Source organism: Seriola dumerili, unplaced genomic scaffold (assembly GCF_002260705.1).
Source record: "Seriola dumerili isolate Sdu_G_001 unplaced genomic scaffold, Sdu_1.0 BDQW01000017.1, whole genome shotgun sequence".
Lineage (NCBI taxonomy): Eukaryota > Metazoa > Chordata > Actinopteri > Carangiformes > Carangidae > Seriola > Seriola dumerili.
The window spans coordinates 482,640-503,009 of NW_019174272.1; the positions used below are offsets into that span (position 1 = coordinate 482,640).

The 20,370-nt window shown below is 41.3% G+C and overlaps 1 protein-coding gene across 2 annotated transcripts; it reads right to left on the minus strand.

The window, feature by feature from the left end:
• Window positions 1–417: 417 nt before the first annotated feature.
• Window positions 418–19,958, minus strand: ssh1 (slingshot protein phosphatase 1). 2 transcript variants are annotated; one of them, XM_022758560.1, is made up of 15 exons: window positions 19,878–19,958; window positions 17,309–17,346; window positions 10,667–10,767; window positions 7,810–7,874; window positions 7,032–7,153; window positions 6,628–6,696; window positions 6,385–6,450; window positions 5,910–6,104; window positions 5,728–5,821; window positions 5,116–5,244; window positions 4,833–4,879; window positions 4,570–4,716; window positions 4,083–4,283; window positions 3,270–3,972; window positions 418–3,149 (listed from the first exon to the last, which is right to left on the minus strand). In XM_022758560.1, exons 1-15 carry the CDS (start codon window positions 19,956–19,958, stop codon window positions 2,040–2,042), a joined length of 3,168 nt encoding a protein of 1,055 aa, XP_022614281.1. In that variant the 3' UTR covers window positions 418–2,039. The 2 variants fall into 2 exon arrangements, with proteins under 2 accessions (XP_022614281.1, XP_022614289.1); XM_022758568.1 differs by lacking the exons at window positions 17,309–17,346; window positions 19,878–19,958 and adding an exon at window positions 12,953–13,066.
• Between the last annotated feature and the right edge of the window lie 412 nt (window positions 19,959–20,370).

The window sequence follows — 20,370 nt, forward strand, 5'->3', positions numbered from 1 at the left end:
CACGCACAGTCACATAGGCCGGGAGGAACAAGAGCGTGTAACTTAAGTAATTCACTGATGTCATGCAAACCATGACGGGAAGCCAAATGTTATATAAGCTGGCTGTTAGAAAATGGCTCTCCTGCCAAAGTATACAGATGGGGGCACAATGATGTAATGTCAGGATACACACACCATCATAGTCGAGTCAGTGCACAGATATTTAGTTTTGCCTAAATATCTGTGTGTTGTTTTTGCTCATTCAGTAAGATCTTGAACACCACATCTGGAGCATTCAGGCTGATGCAATATATAATCTCACTACTGTTCTTGCCTGATTTAGGAATATTTTGAACAGTTTTGAATGAATTATGCTCAATAAAGTAAGAACAAAACAGGATCCATGGTATATTATGTAAAAGAAATGTTTATTTCCATAATTAACACATACAGTACATTATTTTGACCAACATAAAAAGTGCAATATGCATTCAAACTACAGCAATGTACAGTACAAAAGTTACTGCATACTTAAATATAAAAAGAAAATGGTTACAAAACTGTGAAGTAACCTATTGTGATCATTGTCACGTCAGTGTGACAAAAGCTTTAAAACTCATTGATGATATGAGCATAAAAGCTTAACAGCTATGAGCCTGACGACTCCACTGAGTCTCTTTCGTTTCTCCCAAAAGGTGCAAAAAGATGTGACAGCATTTAAATACGTACATGATTGACATTATGATTCACATATTTTGTACAGCTTCAATGGTGTTTCCAATTTGTCGAGACAGCCAAACAACTTTGGTCTTTCACATTTCAAAAAGCACAAATGAGTTAAAAATGTTGGCAACCCTCAAGAATGAAATTTAAGGTGTAGAAGGTTTGGTTGTGAAATGTTTCATGTTTTCTCTTTATATCTTGTCAAAAATGTTCAGATAACTTTAGCTCGGGAAAAACCCTCACATACATTATATGATTTGACTGCCGTAAATCCTCAGTTCCTGTCACACTAGGCGTTTGTTTTATGATTTCAAGCCATGCAGCGTGACTCCTCACTCTGCTCTCCCAAGAACATCGTACATTGTAGGGAATGATGAGGTCAATAACATTACACTAATGTTATTTTGGAAGATAGCTTGCTGTGTACCAGTATTCACTCAATAAAAAAAAAGCAGTGCAAAGGAACAACAAACTCAGAAGTGTTTCTGTTCTGTTTGTTGAAAACAGTGAGCATGCCTCTGGCAAAACAAAGCCACATCCTTCTCTCGCCACGTTCATCCATTTCACTCACTCAGAGTCTCACATATAGTTAAGCATTAATGCACTAACATACATCTCTGCATTAAAATGAGTTCAAAACTGATTTCCTCACTTTAACTCCACATCAGCAAATGAACTGAATAAAACTCCAGCCCAGTGTTCATCTGAGAAAGAGCTTCATGAATGCAACATGAGGTAACCATTAATTTTACTACCCTCTAGCATCTAAAACATAAACTGTGCGGTAAACAACTATACATTTATTTAACACTTTGCTTTCTGTCAAGCTCCACTGAGGGACTCAAGTTCATCAATGTAGGCTACTACTTTGTACCAGACAGGTAAAAATAATCTAAGTGCCAATGAATACCATGATTTGGTACATATCAGGTACTAACAGCTGTGAAGTTAAAGGTTATAGAGCGTCCTGTACCGTCTCATCCTGCAGTCTAACACACAGCTCTGTGCCTCTGGTCTCATAGGTAAGGCACTTGTTTGTCCGAGAATCAAACCAAGTTAGAGGTGAACTGATGGCTTTACACACTTGTCAGATACAGCAATATGACTTTCATCACTGTGAACAGCAGTTTGAGAAACAATGTGGCAAAGGAGAGTGTACAATCCTTATAACAACAGTTGGCATTGTTTTTTTTGTCTTTTATTTATTTTTGTTTTGTTTTAATTTGTTTGCTCAGACTCGACTCTCTCCTTTTTCCAGAATCTGTACAGCCCTCTCCGGCCCTGCAGGGTGACAGATGAGAGGGTGGGTGGAGTGTATATAACCTCCACTTGATTTGTCAGCTTCTGGGCTCACCTGGTAGTGCTTTCTCTGGAGTGTGCAGGTCCTTGTAGGGCCGGGGCAGAGCAGAGGTGGTGGGGGAGTCCCACTCCAGACCAGTGTCTGGCTCTGGTGACAGTGAGAGGAGCAGCAGTGTTCCTGCATCTGAGGAGCAGGCTGAACACAGATCCTCAGAGGAGAAGTTGAGGCTGCCCAACTTGGCCAGCGAGTTGGACCGCTTCAGCCTCGAGGGTACGGTCAGGCCCGCCAGCCGCATGCGGGTCTCGATCTCCTGCGCCCTCTGGCGTACGAGACCAGGTTTCCCCCTCACGCTGCGTAGACTGTCGCTGCTGGAGCTGCGTGTCAGGGTAGAGCCATGAGGCGAGGAGGTGGGTGTGAGCAACCCAGATCCCACCACCCCCAACAAGGCTTCATTGGTCAGTGGCATCACCAGTGGCTCTAACCGCACTTGGCATGGTGTCGAAGACTTAGTGAAGTCCCCAGTGAAGCCTGAGAACTCCTCTTCCTCCTCATTGTGAAAAGGGCTCTTCTTGGACCTTTGGCATGCGTGCAAAGGCTTCAGAGAGTGCAGGCTCTCCTGAGATGACCCTGAAAGTCTCTCTAGTCTCTCTGCACGCCGGCGGACCAGCCCAGATCTCCGCAGCTGTAGAAGGGTCTCCTGTTGTTGGCCAAGGTAGCAAGCCACTGCAGGCTTTTCTTCCTCCAAATCCATTCTCATCAGCTCAGGGAGAGCTTCTGAAGCAGCTGCAGCCTGCCCTTTGTCAAGCTCTGTCTTTACTTCCAACAAATCACCACTGTCCTCAGGCTCCACTGAGTGCAGTGATTCTCCTGGCTGCTCCTCTCTGTCGAGCAGAGCTGTGGGTGTGGAGGCAGCACAGTTGGCACAGTCACACAGAGAGCCACAGGGGCGCAGCACTCCCATTGAAGATGTGAGGCCTTCAGAGGAGGTATGGGACTGTGGGAATGAAGCACTTGGGACTTCAGGAGGACTGGGGTTAAGGCAAAGCTTCAAAGCCAGGGTTGGAGAATCGTCTTTCTGATTGGAGTTTGAATCCCAGCAAGACAGCGTAGAAGGATCAGCTGGAAGAAGGATGGAAGAAGGTTTTTCCTAAAAATAAAGAGAAGGGGGAAAAAAATAAATCAAACAAATTTCTGCAAATTGGTTTCACGAAGTGAGAAACAGCATTTTCATTCTAAAATGAAAGTTAATCATATAAATCAAACTTACATTATGGTTACATGGAGGGCTCAAATGGTTGTTGTTGTTGGAATTTTCATTCAGGGTTGCCAGATCCATCCCATTGCCCTCCGTATCGCCTTCTACCTCAACATCTTGTGTTTCCTCTCCTCCGCCTCCATCCCCACCCCCTCCATCATCAGGCTGCATAAGTACTTCCATTTCTGCCTCCTCCTTTTGCACCTCCTCCTCATCCTCCTCCTCCACTGTGCTGAACTCCAGCCTCAGACGCAGCTCCTCCAGGGGCTCAGGGCCACGACTACAGGTCTGGGCGGCAGTTCCCTCTGCTGTAGGCCCAAAGTGGGGGAGGGGCAGGCCTTCACGTCCATCAAAGGCCTCATCATCTAGCAGAGCGTCCCGCTCCACATCCTCAATTTCTATAAAGACTTTTTCCATGCCAAGAAGGGGTGGGCCGCGCACAGGAGTTGATGGTTCGCTGTCCAGTGCTGAGTCAGAGAGTCGCCGGAAATAGTAGTTGTTGTAGGCGGGGTCGATCTCCAGAGCAACAGTCCTGCACGGGGAGGGGCATGCTGCACCTTTATCAGACAGCGCCTCTTCACAGCAGGGAGACATCCCTGGCTCAGGAGTCAGGTGGCCTCCCTCCTCTCCTCCACAGCACTGAGACAACCCCTGCTGTCCCTCTGCCATTTCACAGTCGGCGTCTGGATGCCACAGTTTGTTGTGCCGCTGTTTGCTGGAAATACAGAAACATACAGACAGCGTACAGGAGGAAAGCAGGTCAGCTGAGAAAAAGACAACGAGCAAACATCATCGCGCACACACACATCAAGTGAGGGACTGTACCTGGCATCCAGGATGCCCTCGTACTCTGCCAACTGTCTCATGAAACCTGGATTTGGTCGTGTGATGCTCCTCTTTTGCTTGACAAAGTTGTAGGCCTTCTCTAGCGACCAGCCGTACTCCTTCATAGCGTAAGCAATGACGGTGGAGGCAGACCGACTGACACCCATCTTGCAGTGAACTAGACACTTTGAGTGGTTCTTTCTGTCGGTGAGAATTACGTAATTTTTAAAGTTACTAAATCAAAGAATATTAAAATATTAAAAATATTAAATCATGTCATAGAAAACGTAACTTTCCTCATGTCTTTTCAACATGTAGAAGAGTTATGTTTTTCTTTAACCCTCCATCTTTGTTTTCTCTTTCAAAATCAGATTCTACGTAAATGTGGGAAATTGAACAAGCAAGTCTCCTGTGCAGATAACACATCTTTGTATTTTACTGATAAAAATACATGAGCAGATTGCTTTCTGTTCCACTCAGGACTCACTTTGCTTTAACAATGAAGTTGTATGTGTCATTCCAGTGAGCCAGCAGGTCAGTGGCATCCTCATCATAGACACGTATGTTGTGATAACTGAATGTGCCTGGAAAGAAGTTGTCTATCTCCCTGGTAACGTTGAGGATATAGCCCACCCTGGGAAGGAAAGAAACTGTTAACTCATCAACAACATTCTTTCTTGGTCAAATCATAATAAAAAATATGTTTTGTGTGTGCTTATCTTAGCTCCTCCATAATATAAAATAAATCACCCTGTCTCTTGCAGCTCCTCCAAATTAGATGCATTCCATTCGGATCCCTAAAAACAAATGAGAGGAAATACTGTTTAGACTGTGTAGTGAAGAGTGTATTTTCGAATATTTGTAAGATTGTTCTTTCTCCAAAAACAATTATTTCACAGGGAGGATTACTCAAACACCAGTCTTCCTTTGGGATGGGAAAGAAAAGGGAATCATTTTATCTCAGTTATTCACAGGAAACAACAGATGTAACATATGTTTTTGTCAATGTAAGAGACAGTATCAGCTGTCCCACCAGGTAGACGTGGTCAAAGATGAGAGTGGCTTTGTCCATCTGGCCCAGGATCAGCAGCATCTCATTGTCAATGAACTCTTTGTACTCCTTCAGGTTGCAGTTCATGTGCTGCTCCAACTCTGTACGGATCTGACAAAAAATGTGTACAGCATAATTTGATTTGTGTGTACGTGAAGAGTTTTTTGTGTTGTTGTGAGGTACTCTGTCACAATCACTGGTTTGCTTCAAATTCTTCTCCCTAAACACTATGGAAATGTTCTGTAACAGACTGAAACACAACAGTGCCAGAGTTTGGATGGGTACTACTTTTTTAAGTTCCTGTTTGCATGCATCAAATAATGTTAACAGGTATTATATTCATATAATAAGTTGTAATATAAATAGTGTCAATCAGATTCCTGTAACTAGGAATATTTCTAAAATATTATCCAAGAAACATGCAAAGTAAATTTGAAAAATTTCCACTTCAAGGTCAGTTTGAAAAAGAGTACAACTGAGTTGTGTCTCCATCTTCAGAGAATCCCATGTAAATGCAGCAAATGCAAATTAAACAAGACAGAAATGCAAAACAGTGGTTTATTTCAGTGTGTGTGCGTCACACTCTATATTTACCTGTTTGCAGGTGACGTTTTCGAGGTCCTGGCACGTCATGATGCTTCTGAGTTTGGCTTTAATAAGGCACTCTGTCCTCTCTCTCTCTGAAGGCCTATGAAAGATAAAAATCGCAGGACTCATTCAATAATAGTTGTTTCTGAAATGTCTGAATCTGATTCATTTGATTTGTGTTTACTGACTTGTCGACAAACATGGTGGGTGAGTCTGGCCGTGTGGTCTCCAAGTCCTTCATAGCATTCCACTCGTTGATGCAGCTCTGGTCTGAAGCAATGCAGCTCTCATAATAGCCCATCCAGGTGAGAGCCATGCCTCCAGGGAAGTAGTTATACCTGCGTGACACCTCACATGCCTTGTGCAGCACCTGCAGAGCTGACCTAGATTGTTGTTGATTTGGAAAATTAAGGTCAAAGTTGTAGATGACTGATGTAAATCTGATTCTACTAGCTATACCAAAAACAACCAAATGACTGTAGTACAGTTTGGCTTCATGCAGCTCTGTGTATATGCATCTTCATGCCAGCAGGTGGCAGAATAAATCAGCAATGCCTCTACGTGCTGCCTCACTGCAGCAGAATGTGTCTATCAGTGGAGTATCATGACGCTACACTTGTTGGGAGACAGCCACGGTGGCTCCAGAGGTTGTTCATTACTCACCACATCGCTTGCACTGACACCGGTTTGAAGACATGAGTCCGACCTGCCGTGTTCACAGTAAAGCCCCTGAGGAGCAAACAAAACAGATGGTCATTCTCTGAGCTGGAGCACCATGAAGCTACAGTACGTGTGTATCAAGTTCATCCCAAGTGTCAGGTGCAGATGCAGTGTTGGATAAAAAGCAGATAAATATCACTGGGGTTAAAAGCTGCAGCTGTGGTCACACTGACAGAAAAAACTCACCCATCTCCATCCAGGTGGATCTTTGTATCACTCCACAGAGGTAGCACCATGCCGATCGAACAGCTTTTGCTGGAAGAATGAAAGTGAGAATTAAAATTAAAAGCCTGGCAAATAGAAGAAAATTCTACTTTTGTTTGGAATGGCTAATGTGCAAAGTGGATAAGATAAATAGAGAATAAATCACGTGTAACAGTAGTGCATATATAGCAGATATAGTCTGAGGCATAGCTTTGTGGGCGAGTGTTGTTCACTTTTACAAATATACATAAACAGTTTGTATGTCGTGTCAATGAGTAACACAAGGTAAACAAAAACATCAGTTCATACATGGAGCTCTTTTAACCTTTAACAGGTATACAGCGAACAGTGATCATAACACCCCTGCATGTTGAGCTTATTCGTACCAGTCTTTGCTGGTAAAGTCGATTCCTAGTAGGATGTTCTCCTCTGTGTCCTGTCGGCCGCTGGTGTACACCACCACCATGTACCGCACACGATCAGACCATGCACTCTCCAGCCGCACTGCCTGCACAGGGTACAGACAATTGAAGTCAAAATGTTTCCTGTTTTTTGTGGCAGTACCTAAGAGCCAAAATAAATTTCCTTACTATTTAATGGATATTTTGTCTGGAATGTAATTACTTTTGGCATACAAATGTTTACTTTTAAATATATTAAACCATAGCTAATTCAAATAAATCTAGTGAGGTAGGCCGGTGTTAAAAGCATACTCCCTTTACACAAGTGCAGAACTCTTGATTGTACATACAAGCAAATGCTCCAGAGAAGCAACACTTGGCCAATCGACTGTGCTAACCCTCCTGCTAAAATCTGCGCCGAACAAAGTGTCACAGTTGGATGTGCAAAGAAATCTGGGACAGAAACTTGATGTAATAGGGTAACTGAGTCCTCAGGATGAGAGTGAGAGTACAGAGCCGGTAAACATAAAATGAAATAACTCACACCAACGCATACACGCACCATGGAAACATTAGGTAATGCCCTCCTGAGTGTGCTCTCATGAGCTAATAATTACAGTGAGCAAATAAGCATCGTAAGTACACAATAAAATGCATTCTAGAGGGTCTGCTATGCCAGGTTGTTAGTCAGTGGCCTTTATGAGTGTATGTGTGTGTGCATGTTTTTGTTTTGATGTGTGCAAATACTTATGTTGTCTCTTACCAGTTTGATTCTGTCCTCTGAGCGAAGAATGTTTATCATCACCTGCAGGTGTTGAGGTAAGTCACCTGTTGAGGAAGATCATAAAGAAAACTAATCAATGACGAGCTGTGGCGTTTGGTGTCAGTGGTTTTAAATACCTCGTCATACACATTGATACATGTTGACTTGAAAGAGAAGATACAGGGAGGATTAATTCTACTTTACTATGACAACACTGAATAAGAATATAAATGAGTATAATGCATGCTGGAGTCTCAATGAGCTTATTAAATTAAAATCAATGCTATAGTCTACTGCATACAGTACATATGTTACACTGCTCCCTAGTGTTTAACACTGAAACCAAAAGTAAAGCCTCCTCCTGAACCTGTTCAGTGACTTTTTTTTATTATCAGATGACATGTGTTGTGAACTGACTGAAGAGAAATGAACTGACAATAAATTAGCCATTTGTCAGCCACAAAAACACAATACAAGAACTTGTCCTTTTATGTTACTCAGTGCTCCCTGTGCCAAGATGTCAGATATAATAAAACAGGGTGTGGAGATGGACCAATAGCAATGCATTGTAGCAGCTGACAGAGTGCCAACTAGTTTGAAATATGTCACAACAAGCCAAACAGACAAATCATGACATACTGACTGGTTTTAACAACAATTAACAGGAAGTGCTCGACTCTCATGTACCTCACAGCAGCATGTCTCTTCAGAAAAATCTAAATGAAAAAAGCTTAAAGCAACATTATCTCCACAATATGCGACTGATCACTTTGTCTCATGTGGGTCAGGTTGGGAAACAATTTTACAAACTTACAAAAATACGACCACATGGACAAGAATACTGAACATAACTTATATACACATTAATACCAGAACTTCTTTCAAGCTATCAGATTTTATAGTCTGATAATCATTGTTCTGAAAAAAATGTTGCAAAATATTTAACTTTACATTTAAAGCGGAATGAGAATGAGCCTCAAAGGTTTGGCATACTAAATAAAAACATCTTCATTGTTGAATGTAACATGTATAAACTGTCATAAAACAGTAAAAATGTAAAAAACAATTATTTTAATTTTGTCACATTGTGCCATAATGGTCCTTTAATATTAAATATGAGATAAGTTCAGAGTTACAATCCATATGAATTATTCCCTGCTGGTTTTCAAACATATTTCCTACAGCATCCAGTGATTACATTTGATTGTTAAATGAGCTGAAACTCGGCAGATGACTTTATTCTCTTCTTGAACTAATTTCAAGTTCTGCACATAGACTAATAAAATAAGATCAAAGAGGATAAGGTTTTAAAAACTATATACCTGTTTCAATGTCTCACAATGCTCCACTTATACGTTGTTTGAACATGTTGGTCTGCTAAAGCCTATTTAGGCATTATTTGATGCTACAAATGCTGTGAGTTTCTGTTCATAGCTGCTAGAGGAAAGATTTTGCAACCATTTAGGTGTGTTTTTGATGGTTTTGATGGACATGTGGCTCAAACTGTTAACTGAGAAAAGTCAACTGAGTTCATGGCCTTAGTTCACATGCCTCTATGGCAGCCAAGTTGGCATCTGTTCTGAATAGTAACAGCTGCAAGATGTGAGAGTCATCCACAGAAACATAAATATATCCACAGACAATTATGCATCATGTGTCCATGTTGATGTGAATAGTTCAAACAGTTCCACTTGTAGCCTTAACTGACACCACTGGGTTTCAGTGCTGAAAAAGGCGATGTCTGAAAACAGTGTGTATTCACTGATTCTTCCACTGTGAAACGGCTCACTTGAATGTAACACAAACAAGACATTCAGAAAGTCAGTCTCTCAGTCTCTACATTAAAATGACATAGCGCTGGTCTGCACACCTCAGTATGGCTTTACAGATTACAGTGTTTTCTGTATTTTTTAACGTTGTGTAATATTCATTTTCAATTTTTTTTTTCTTCAAAAAGAGAGAGAGAAGCAGTGCTCCTCTTGGTAGGGCACTAGCTCTTAGAGCAGGAATACCTTTATCAAACACATTGCATAAGTCACCTCACTGTCTCTTTTTTCCTAAAAGCCACAGTTACTAGGAAATGACACAACTATTTCCCCTGCCAAATGTTTGAGAGCACAAAGCAGGACAAGCAAATATGTGGGCTACCTGACAAAGTGGCTGGTAGAGTAGACAAAGCTGCCAACCCCAGCCATGACTTGCCAAATGACTTGGCAGCATGCTGGTTGTTGGCTGGTGCTGAATTCCCATCATGCCTGTGGACTGTCAGGTCAGCCTTATGTCTTTAAAGAAATTAATTGTGTCTTTCAGTTGTGACATTTTAAAAACAGCCGTTGATAAAAGACACTGGCCAGTTCATTGTTCAGTCCAACTTGTCATGTGACATCAGACTTCAATCAATAAAATAAATACTGTTTCACTGTTCATTTTTTATACTATTCATCATATAATCTATAAAACAATGTCATACAGGGTTTGTTGAAAACAGTCATTTACATTTACATTGTGTTCCCTTTACTCACTAAAGTTAGCATGGTGATAAAAGCAGAGAACCCAAGGTAATACAAACAATAAGAGCCTACTAGAATCGTGCTACCATGCGCTGGATTTAAGCACTAATCTGCCTAAGCTATATGTCTGGAACATGCTTATCAACGAGGCAGCCTCCATCCTCCTCACCTCAGCTACAAACATCTACTGCAGTGTTAGTGAATGCAGCACTTGAACTCATCACACAGACTGCACTGTATAACCTGGACGAGAAATCTGAAGAGGAGACTGATGAGACTAAAACTATAGTTAGGGTAAATTATGTGGATAACAGGGTGTGCTTTTCTGGGTGTCTTGTGGTTCTCACCTGCATGTTTGTGGTGAGGATGTACTTTCTGGCCCTGGTGACTGCTCCCCTGCTGCAGGAAAAGAGCAGCACCCTTCACCATGAAGAAGCTCTCACTCAGGCTGCAATAAATGGGAGAGAGCAGTTACAAGTACTGAAACATGAATGTTATACATCAGACTCCACACTGCAGAGCAACAGCTCAGCACAATTGTTCCAGCTTGTTTATTGGACAGTTAGGCTGAGAAGTACGACGCAAGACAAATGAAATATTCAATTCAGTTAGTAGACACAGCCAATGAGGGGAGCATAAATCACAGTTCTCTGCTGCTGGTGAATTACCTCAACAGCTGAGTGGAAAAGCCCAGCTGCCACGTTACAAAGGCAGACCTCAGGTCTGCAGCACCCATGAATCAAGCTTTGATCCTGAATGCTTATCTGTCTTTTTTCTGCTGCATGGGCTGCACTCACTCAAACTTGAATTGTCAGGTCTCCGATGGCTGGGTGAAATGCAACAAAGTAAATAATTGACCTAACTGCAGTTGTTTGTGAGGCTTAACTTTCACAGTGACCACAAAGCAGCAATTATCAGTTCACACCTGCCTGTAAAAGTCCTGACTTTTTCAGGCTAGGCCTTGGAGCTGTCAACAGATGACATAAGTAAGAAGCTGCAATAAAAAAAGAAGTGAGGTGTTCTCCTCCAGGCTGATTTCAATTATTCCATTTCATTGAAAAACAACATGAGCACATTCATAGATCTACCTGGCAGCAGGGTGGGACACATGCACCATGTATTCTGTGTGTTCAGTGTAGCAAATCAGGACATCATTAGGGAGGCACAGAACTGATGAGTGACAGCAACAAAACAAAATCCATACAGATACTAAAGATAGACCTATCTTTAAATATGGAAATCATTGTATTGGTATAGTCACAGTATTACTGGCTAATGTCAGCCTAAAAGAGCAATGCTGGTATCAGTGTTTATTAATGCCACCTAAAGATAGACATGTAAAAAAAAAAAACTGAACAGTTTTGCATCCCCAACAAATACACAAACCACTGACCAAATGCCTCTGTGTTAAAAGGGTAAAATTAAAGTCCTTCATCTAAATAACATCAGCGACTACAATTTCCAACATCAGATTTTTATATCCAGCTCTGAAACTGCTCCCTCACTAAGCTCTCTCTGATCACACTTTCAAAACCCACATACAGAAGAGCAAGCCTGGGCCAAACAGATGATTTTATGGGAACAATGGACTTCGTTTTGTGCACCTCACAATAAATTCCCTCCGCCCCCAGCACCACAGAAACAAAGTTCCACAGTGACTAAGCATGGGGGTGGACACTTCTAAACAAGAGCTTTTGTCTCACTTTTTTGTTTCAGCCCGTTCTCAGTTTGAGATTTATGAGGCTATCAGGAGGGTCTACTGTCAGGGGGTGATGGATAATATGAGGCAAAAGTGGCAACACCAAGAATAAGAAGAGGGGTACGGCCTAATCACTGCTTAGTACTGTGTACAAATCCCTGCTTTCCGCTAGTAACCCAACTTTCAGTCCACAGGTTTTAGCCTTTGATACTTGATACCTTCCTGGAGAAAAAAAAAAACCTTTAAAAGGTGAAATTTGAGGATGTGTGAAACTTGTCCTTATGTGTAAATCAAGAGCTGTCCCACTGCTTCACAGGCCGTACTCAGACATCCTAATTAAACAGACTTAGCTCTACTGACTCTTGCCCTGCAGCAGCCTGCTATCAGCTTCTCCACAAACACTAGGGCTAAAAATACATGTGGTATCAAAGCAAACAAAGACTATGGCAGAAATACCTGCCAGATAGCTTCAATGATTCCACATGATTGCAGCCTACAGTATCTATACCTCCTTTACAGACAGAGAGCAAAAAAATAAACACATCAAGCGACAGAAATATCATTAATACAATGAGCTGTGCACCACTGAATCTCAGCTGAATGATAACGACAACTTATTTTGATTAAGGGTCACTGTTTCTATCAACTACATCACTACTTGGGACAAGTTCAGTGACTGATTAGGTCTGCTGGCCTAACAGATCATAGTATCTGTTGCGAAATAATTCAGGCAACATTTAAAATCTTAAACTGAGCTAATAAATTAAAAGTTACAATATAACAACAAATCAAAATTTGTTTCAGAACTGCTTAAAAAAAATAACCACTGAGCTTAGAGCATGTAGTCCTAACCTTAGTCTGATGTCAAATCTCATCAGGGGAGGACCTTGTGTCAACCAGTTTTTATCATTTTGATAAGATAAACTAGACTCACATGCGGTTTATCTCACTCTGGGTCAACACAGCATTCTCCACAAAATAAGGTAGCATCTTCATCACGGCCTCCTGAATGGTTTCTACAGCCAGATGCATCCTGTTGACCGGAACGAATCCCAGGCCTCTGCAGCACGTGCTACCTCCTCTTCATCAGCCTCCAGAAACAATGAAGGAGCAAAAGAGTGCAAAAGAAGAAGAACGATGGTTTCAAGTGTTGGCCCGCAGCTTTTGAGTGACAGACTGAGTGACAGCCTGCACTCATCTGTGCTGCTCTGTGAAGAAGTGCCGTCTGCTCAGATGCCACTCCCTCTGCTGCCTCCTCCTCCTCCCTTCATCTGAGCGTCTCTGAGTGTGAGTCAGACTCCTGCCTGGAGGGACGTACTGCAGCCTCCACCCGCTGCCTCAGGCAAACCCTACTGTGCTCATGTCCCCCGTCCTTCAGTCTGTCTTGTCTGTGTCACACTCTTATACTAAAGGTCCACATTCATATAAAAGGAAACTAGAGGAAATTTTGCTCTTTCATTCATGACAAGCACTTGTACTCTTTTCTCAAGAGACAGAGTGTGAATCACATGCTTTTCTTTTTCTTTGAGAAAAACTCTAGAGCAAAAAGCCAGATGCTTACAGAGGACAATGAATCTAATAGAATTCAAGATGTGGATTTCCCCTTCATTCTACATGAACTCTGTGATTCTTTGCTTTCCTCATCCATCAGGTCTGACTAAGTACAAAGTGAACAACAGGTTTCCTCTTTAGCCAGAGCAAAACATGTCCACTTGTCCAACAGAAACCACCTCTCCAAAACCCGCTGAGCGTCGCTTTCTCTCCATGTCTTCCTGGGGAAAAGCAAGACCATGCACAATTGGAGGAAGACAAAAAAAAAAGCAGAGGAATTTTGGCACAAAACTTCTTAATGGGATGTCTCCATGTGCATGCCACTTTGGGGGTCAACAGCATCCAAGGTAGTGCCTCCAGGGAGCTTAATACACGGGCCAAGCATGGGTGGAAAGGGCAGTGAGAACTGGCAATCTCCCAAAACTCCCAAATCTCATTATACCCAGGCTTATAAGGGAGGGATTATCTTGTCTCTCTCTCCTTCAAGTGGCCAGCGCTGGTTGTCACTCACTAACATGGACCACAAAGAAACCACAGCGTGTTTCTTTAATAGAGAGCACAATGGCATGTTATGGACAAAATATACTTTATGTCTCTTGCATCTGCCACACCAGTGACTGATCTTTGTAGATGCAAAGAAGGAAAGTAAAACACAAAGTTAATGAAAAGCAACTCTGGAGTACAAACATGAAATTCTAGTCTCAAAGAACTGTTGAAATGTAGCCTGCATATTAATATGTTTGGGGCCTGAAAACGAATATAGGCTGTAACTTTCTTTCTCACTTTCCCTCTCTCACTAAGCACTGACACCCCCCACAAGTACACAAAGAAGTGGCACAACGCTGTTAATCTAGGAGGATTTGCTGACAGACATTAACAATAGCTCTGCGACACAGATAACAAGATAGCTCTCCTATTCTTCTCGACAATAGTACGTCTGTTACACCTGGTCACTGGCAGATACTGTACTCTACAGGCTGACGTATGTTCAGTCTGCTCCAGGTGGAAACTTGGACAGCTCAATGTGTCAGGTGCATTTAGGAGTGGATGGACCAGGTTGGATACTGGAGCTTCCCCTGCATAATATGAGCTCAAGCTGTAGAAGCAGCAGGCAGGAATGACGGCATGTCACCGAGTTAAGGAATAGTATACTGCTGCAACAGTAACAGATGGACCTGGATGGGGCCAAACAGGACCAGATGTCCTCTAAGCCACCGAGTCACCAGGTGTACTGGTTATATGAGAGAGGTGCACTGGATTACACAGAGAACTCACAACAAAGAGGCTACACAGAGGCAGCAACCACGCTGGTTTATTCATGGTCTCAGAGTGTGTTTTGCACACATCGAAACAACGAGCAAAAAAAGCCTCCTCTTGGGGCTGCCAGTTGCATAATTCTGGCATTTTCTCACTTACACCACTGAAAGGGGGTAGAGACAGAGAGGGAGGGGGCAGTACAGGGAGGAACAAACCTCCTCAGGTGTCAGTAGAGAAATGGAGAGCCTGAATAAATGACATCATTGTGTTACTGAGGAAAAATTTATCAAAAATAAATAACTAGAGCTGGTGCTTCTGTTGCAGTTTGTCTATCTATGTTTCTCAAATCCACAGGGAGAACTTTGACATTTCATGGCATTTAAATCATTCATCAACCAGTCTTGAAAAGTGAGTTTAAATGAACTTCACACGAAGAGTAATAGTGTCCTGGTATGTATTTTTGCTGTTTGTGGAGCTCATAATCTGCTGATCATTCATCTTACCCACATGCTGTATCTGCTTCTTGCCCAACTAAAGTTGTAAAATGATATCATCCTTGGTTCAGAGCCACCAACACCTGCACAGTGTTTATGTTAGCCTCTGTCAACCCTTTGGGCTTGTCATCTTTATCAAGGTCAGCCTGGAACAGCAAGCACAAATACTTGGCAGCTGCGTAACTGTCCATCAACAGATGTAGCTATCTATCAAGTGTACTAGATCAGTATACACTGGTCTAAAGAGAAATATATCTGTCAAATAAAAGATAACTTAATGTGCCATAATATTATGAAACATGAATTTACTGGCAATTTAAGTGAATAACGTGGCATTCCAGCCCCTCATAAAATGGAAGCTATGTTGAGGCAAGTCGGGACTCACATTATGCACAGATCATTCTCACACACATGCATTGCTTAGGGGCATCGCATAGGCTGTTGCATGAGTGAAAAGAAACTGAAATAACGTATTCGCTTATCTTATCAACTAGTTCACAGTTCATAAAAAATCACAAATCTCACAACAGCAAATCACAAAAATTATAACAAGAATCCACATGAAGATCTACTTTGTCACCCAAGTCAAAATCCTGGCAAATCAATAATATATATATGGGATCAAAAAACATGTCAGCTAATACAACAGTTTCAGAACAGAGACATCATATACCACAGTTGTTACACAGTCATTGCATTTCAGTGGATTCATCTACGTCTATACGTTATGGGTGGTTAATTAGATGAGTCTGCAGAAAACTATAATACAATGTAACTTTTCAATATCTAAGAGACATACTTAGATCATATTGATTTCAATCTGTCCAAAAAGTACCTTTATATTGCTGTTAATACACAAGGTTACTTAATAAAAGTACAAAGTGGAACTGTCAGTTCTTTCTATTTCAAAATAGCTCTTTACTGTAAAGCCTCCCCAGGGACTCTGCTACAGCCTTTGACAGATAACTAACTTTATAAGGTTTTAACACAACTGCATCACCCTGTCACAGTCACACTCATTTCTTATTCAAAGAATCAGAATCCAATGCACAGAACATAAGTTACTGGAGCCAAGCAGTTTCTTGAAATATTTTACTATCCTTGAAATGTGGTTTGGCCCATCATATTATCAGGAACACAAACACACAAAAAGTTTAGATTGAAAAAGCATTGACTGCAACATCAAGGGCTGTCATGCACTCACTGGATATTTATTGTTGTTCTTGCAACATACTTTAACACAGCTGGCAGAAGAATAACAAAATACTGTGACTCATTTGATTTGTCTTTGTAATGTACAAATGAACATTTTATGGCTGTGCTCATCCAGAGTGAAACAATGGCTGTCCTGCATGGTGAAAAGGGAACATGTGTGAACACTCTGATGGTGCTTTGTCTTTCTGCGTGCTATAACCAAAGTCTAGATACAAAGCATTGTGCTACATTTCATCTTTTGATCGGAGACAAAACATGTCATTTACGCATATGAATGACGGAAAAGAGGAAAACAAGCAAATGTTCACTTTTTAAGCTATAACTAGCAAATATTTGATTAAATAACCAAAAAAATCAAATACCAAAATTATAATCACCCTTCTGTCAATTCATGTGAAATATTCCATCAAAAGTTTCATGAAAAAGCTAAATAAAAAAGCTGGGGAAAGGCCAAGTGAGTCAAGTGATGATGCACGATTGAAGAGCAAGTTCATCAATCTAAGTGCTGATAAAAAAAACAGACACGCCTGTCAACTTATTACTTGAGAGATTACTTAGTATAAAAAGGTTTTTACAGTTGGTTATTAGGAATTGATGACTGCCAATAAAACAGACAGACAGGTGTTTTATTACAGTGACGCTCAGTTGTTCTCATTTGTTCATGCCAGCTAGTCTGCAAGATGCAACCATTCAGTCAGCAACACCTGTGTATAAAATTTGACCTGCTTTACCACGTACTACCAACGTAAGTGCTAAACATAAAATAAACTTACCTCTGATTTATTCGCCGTTCATCTTCACTCCCAAAATCCTGCAATGCAGATAACAGGAAAAAAATTAATGCCACATCCATTTTGATGATATTAAAACAAATATTCCCAGCCTGCCACGTAGACAGAAGCTACAGGCTAATCTATATTTTACCAAAAATAAACTGATAAATGAAACCGACAAGGAACCAACAACTGAAATACTCAACATAATGTGTGTAATGTTCAACAGTATCTAAATATAGTAATTCCTTTAAAGCACAAGTGCAAAAACAAAGATGCTACGTCTTTATGTTGGTATGCTTTTCAAAGCAGACACCACCACTCATTTAATAGCAGCCACACCAGCAACAGAGGCGTGCAAGTTGTGGGAGCAGCCTCGACTTAAAAGTTCATCAGCATAAGACGTAAGCACATAAATAAACACATTTGGCTCCACAGACGTTAACATGGTCTACAAAAAATAACATGGCAAGAAAATGATAGCAAAGGTGTATTGGGAGGCTGGTGACAAGGCCGTGTGAATATTTTGACCAGTTCAGTTCACACACCACAGCACCCAAAGCAAAAAGTATTGCTTCGGTTTCTTCACAAATCCTGCAATTTTGCCTGCAGAAAACAAACCAAATTCAACATCATTTGGGGGTTAATCCAGCAAAAATATGTGTATAGTTGGGTGAATGAGGATGGAAAATACAGGAGAATGTCAGTTGGTAGCTATGTCTGGTGGGTTTGCACCAAAATACAACGGTGAGATCAATTTTGCTTCATTTTTGTGGAGGCCCCAATCCATTAATCATGATTAGATTTTTCTAAAACTCACAAAGTCCTCTTTGACCCATTTTTAGAAAATCTAAATCTGTGTTAAACTATAAAGTGGTGGATTTTTTTTGTATGATAAATTAAAAATACTAAATACTTAAAACCTCAAATGGGAGAGTTTATGCGTTAACATTCATGAGCAGACTCAATCATTTATGAACAAAAACCCAGTTGAGACATCAAAAAAACCTAAATGTTCATAAAAGATTAAGAAAAGATTAGGGGCTCTAAGACATGTTTTTCAGTGTGAGCAAAATTGTATAGCCACCTGTGTACAACTGAAAAACTAAAAAATTCCAATTTTTTGGATGGACAGAAGATTATTATTGTGCAAGGAGAGCATGCAACAATCCATAACTAGGTAAATCTCAAAAGTGTATTAGGTGAAATAATCTCACACATTAACTGCCTCATGCCAGCATGTCGTAAATCCCTGTTTACCTCCGCTCTCCTTTCCTTCCCCTCCTACAGTAGTATTCCTCCACCCCACCCACCCCTCATGAGTAGATGACATCATAGCTGCAGTAGCTTCCTGCCAGCTTTATCTGTCACACCTCACCATGATGCTGCTGGACTACACCACCCTCTCCAGCAGGACACTTAAGAACAGGGACAAAACCCAGTCAATCCAGCAAAACAAATTATTTTAAAAGAAGCAATCGATTTGCAATAAACAGCTACTATGTCATGACATTTATGTGTTGCATGGTTATGAACATCCTTGTGAAAACAAGGACTATTTTTGTCCTGAACACAGCTTTAGCTCAGACACTTGTGGCTGTAAATAAATGCAGCCATAGATGTCAGTTCTGGTTTCTCTGATGTGGTCATGCAGAGCAGAACAAGGTGAGCTTTTCTGTTTCTAGCTGGTAGTTAGCGCCCTCATCTGGTAACTGACGACTGTGCTTAAACATAGGAAGAGGGAAGTTATCTTTGAATGATTATAGTTTTGTGGAATAGACAAGTACTTTTCTTGCTGTGAATCCACAAAACAATAAATCTCAATGTGTGACTCTCTGCTACCAAAGGGAAGTAGAAGCAAGCCTTAAGGTTTAATCTTTCTCCCCCATATGGATGATTACCAGTCTGGAAATCTCATATTGTCTTCCTATACGTTTTGGACAGACCACAATGGACCACAATGGAATCTGACATAGAAATATCCTGACTGTTTCTAATTGCTTGTCTACTAAGGAGAACACAGCCCACACCAACATAATAAAACATAAAAATCTCAGATGTAGCATTAGTAGGTTAATGTGACTTTAGCAGTACATGTTTTGTGAGAGCCCTGCTATTGTTCTGCTGATGGTTTGCCAAACAGCCTGTGATATAGTTAATGTTTAAGAATTTGAATTTTTCAATGTCAGCCAGCCACATCATAAACAGCTAACGTTAGCTACAGCTTATATCATTAATAAGGCACTTGTCACACTAAGCTAGCGCTATAAATTAACGCCAAACAAATTTAACAGGTGTGAGGGTTTTTATAATGTAACCACGTCTTTAAAAAAATGCAGTTTAACAGCTGTATTGACATATGTGTTGACCAGATATATCTGGCTATCAGTAACGAAGACGTTTGCTAGCTACCGTTAGCTAATAACCTAGCATAACACGTTAACTAAGGGTGCTAACGTAGCTTCAATCAGCGGCCCTATCTCCCGCAACATCTCCCTCATCCCCAGCCTGTCTACCAACACCTCCCCACACCGGAGCATCGTTTTAGTTCACCCGGGACCAAACTGACCTCCCCCGCGGTCGTGGTTGCTGTGCTGGCGGTGGAAGCGGCGCTCGGGGTCGGGGACCGCTGCAGAGTAACCAACGCCATGGCTGGAAGCTGAGGATGATGCACCGGCCGGCCGCTGTGGCCTGGTGAGCTGCTGCTAGCTGCTGGGCTAACGATACATACAGCTGACGGATGGAGGGAGGGAGAGAGGGAGAGAGGGAGAGAGAAGAGCTTTGGTATCCTGCAGGAAGCCTCTCTGTGCAGGAAGTGCTGCCTTCAAGGCCCCATCCAGTCCGATGGCACTTTTGACTTTAGAGTAATAAAATAATAATGACTGAACAACAATATAAGGCACTGCAAGTTCATTTGTATACTATATTGATATTTCAATAGGACTTAAAGGACCTTGAAGACAAGATGCAAAAGAAACACAAGAAAGTATAAAAAAAACACATTTAAGAAAATAAAATAATACAGAATGATAATAGGCCGCAGTTATGCAGTTACAGTACAA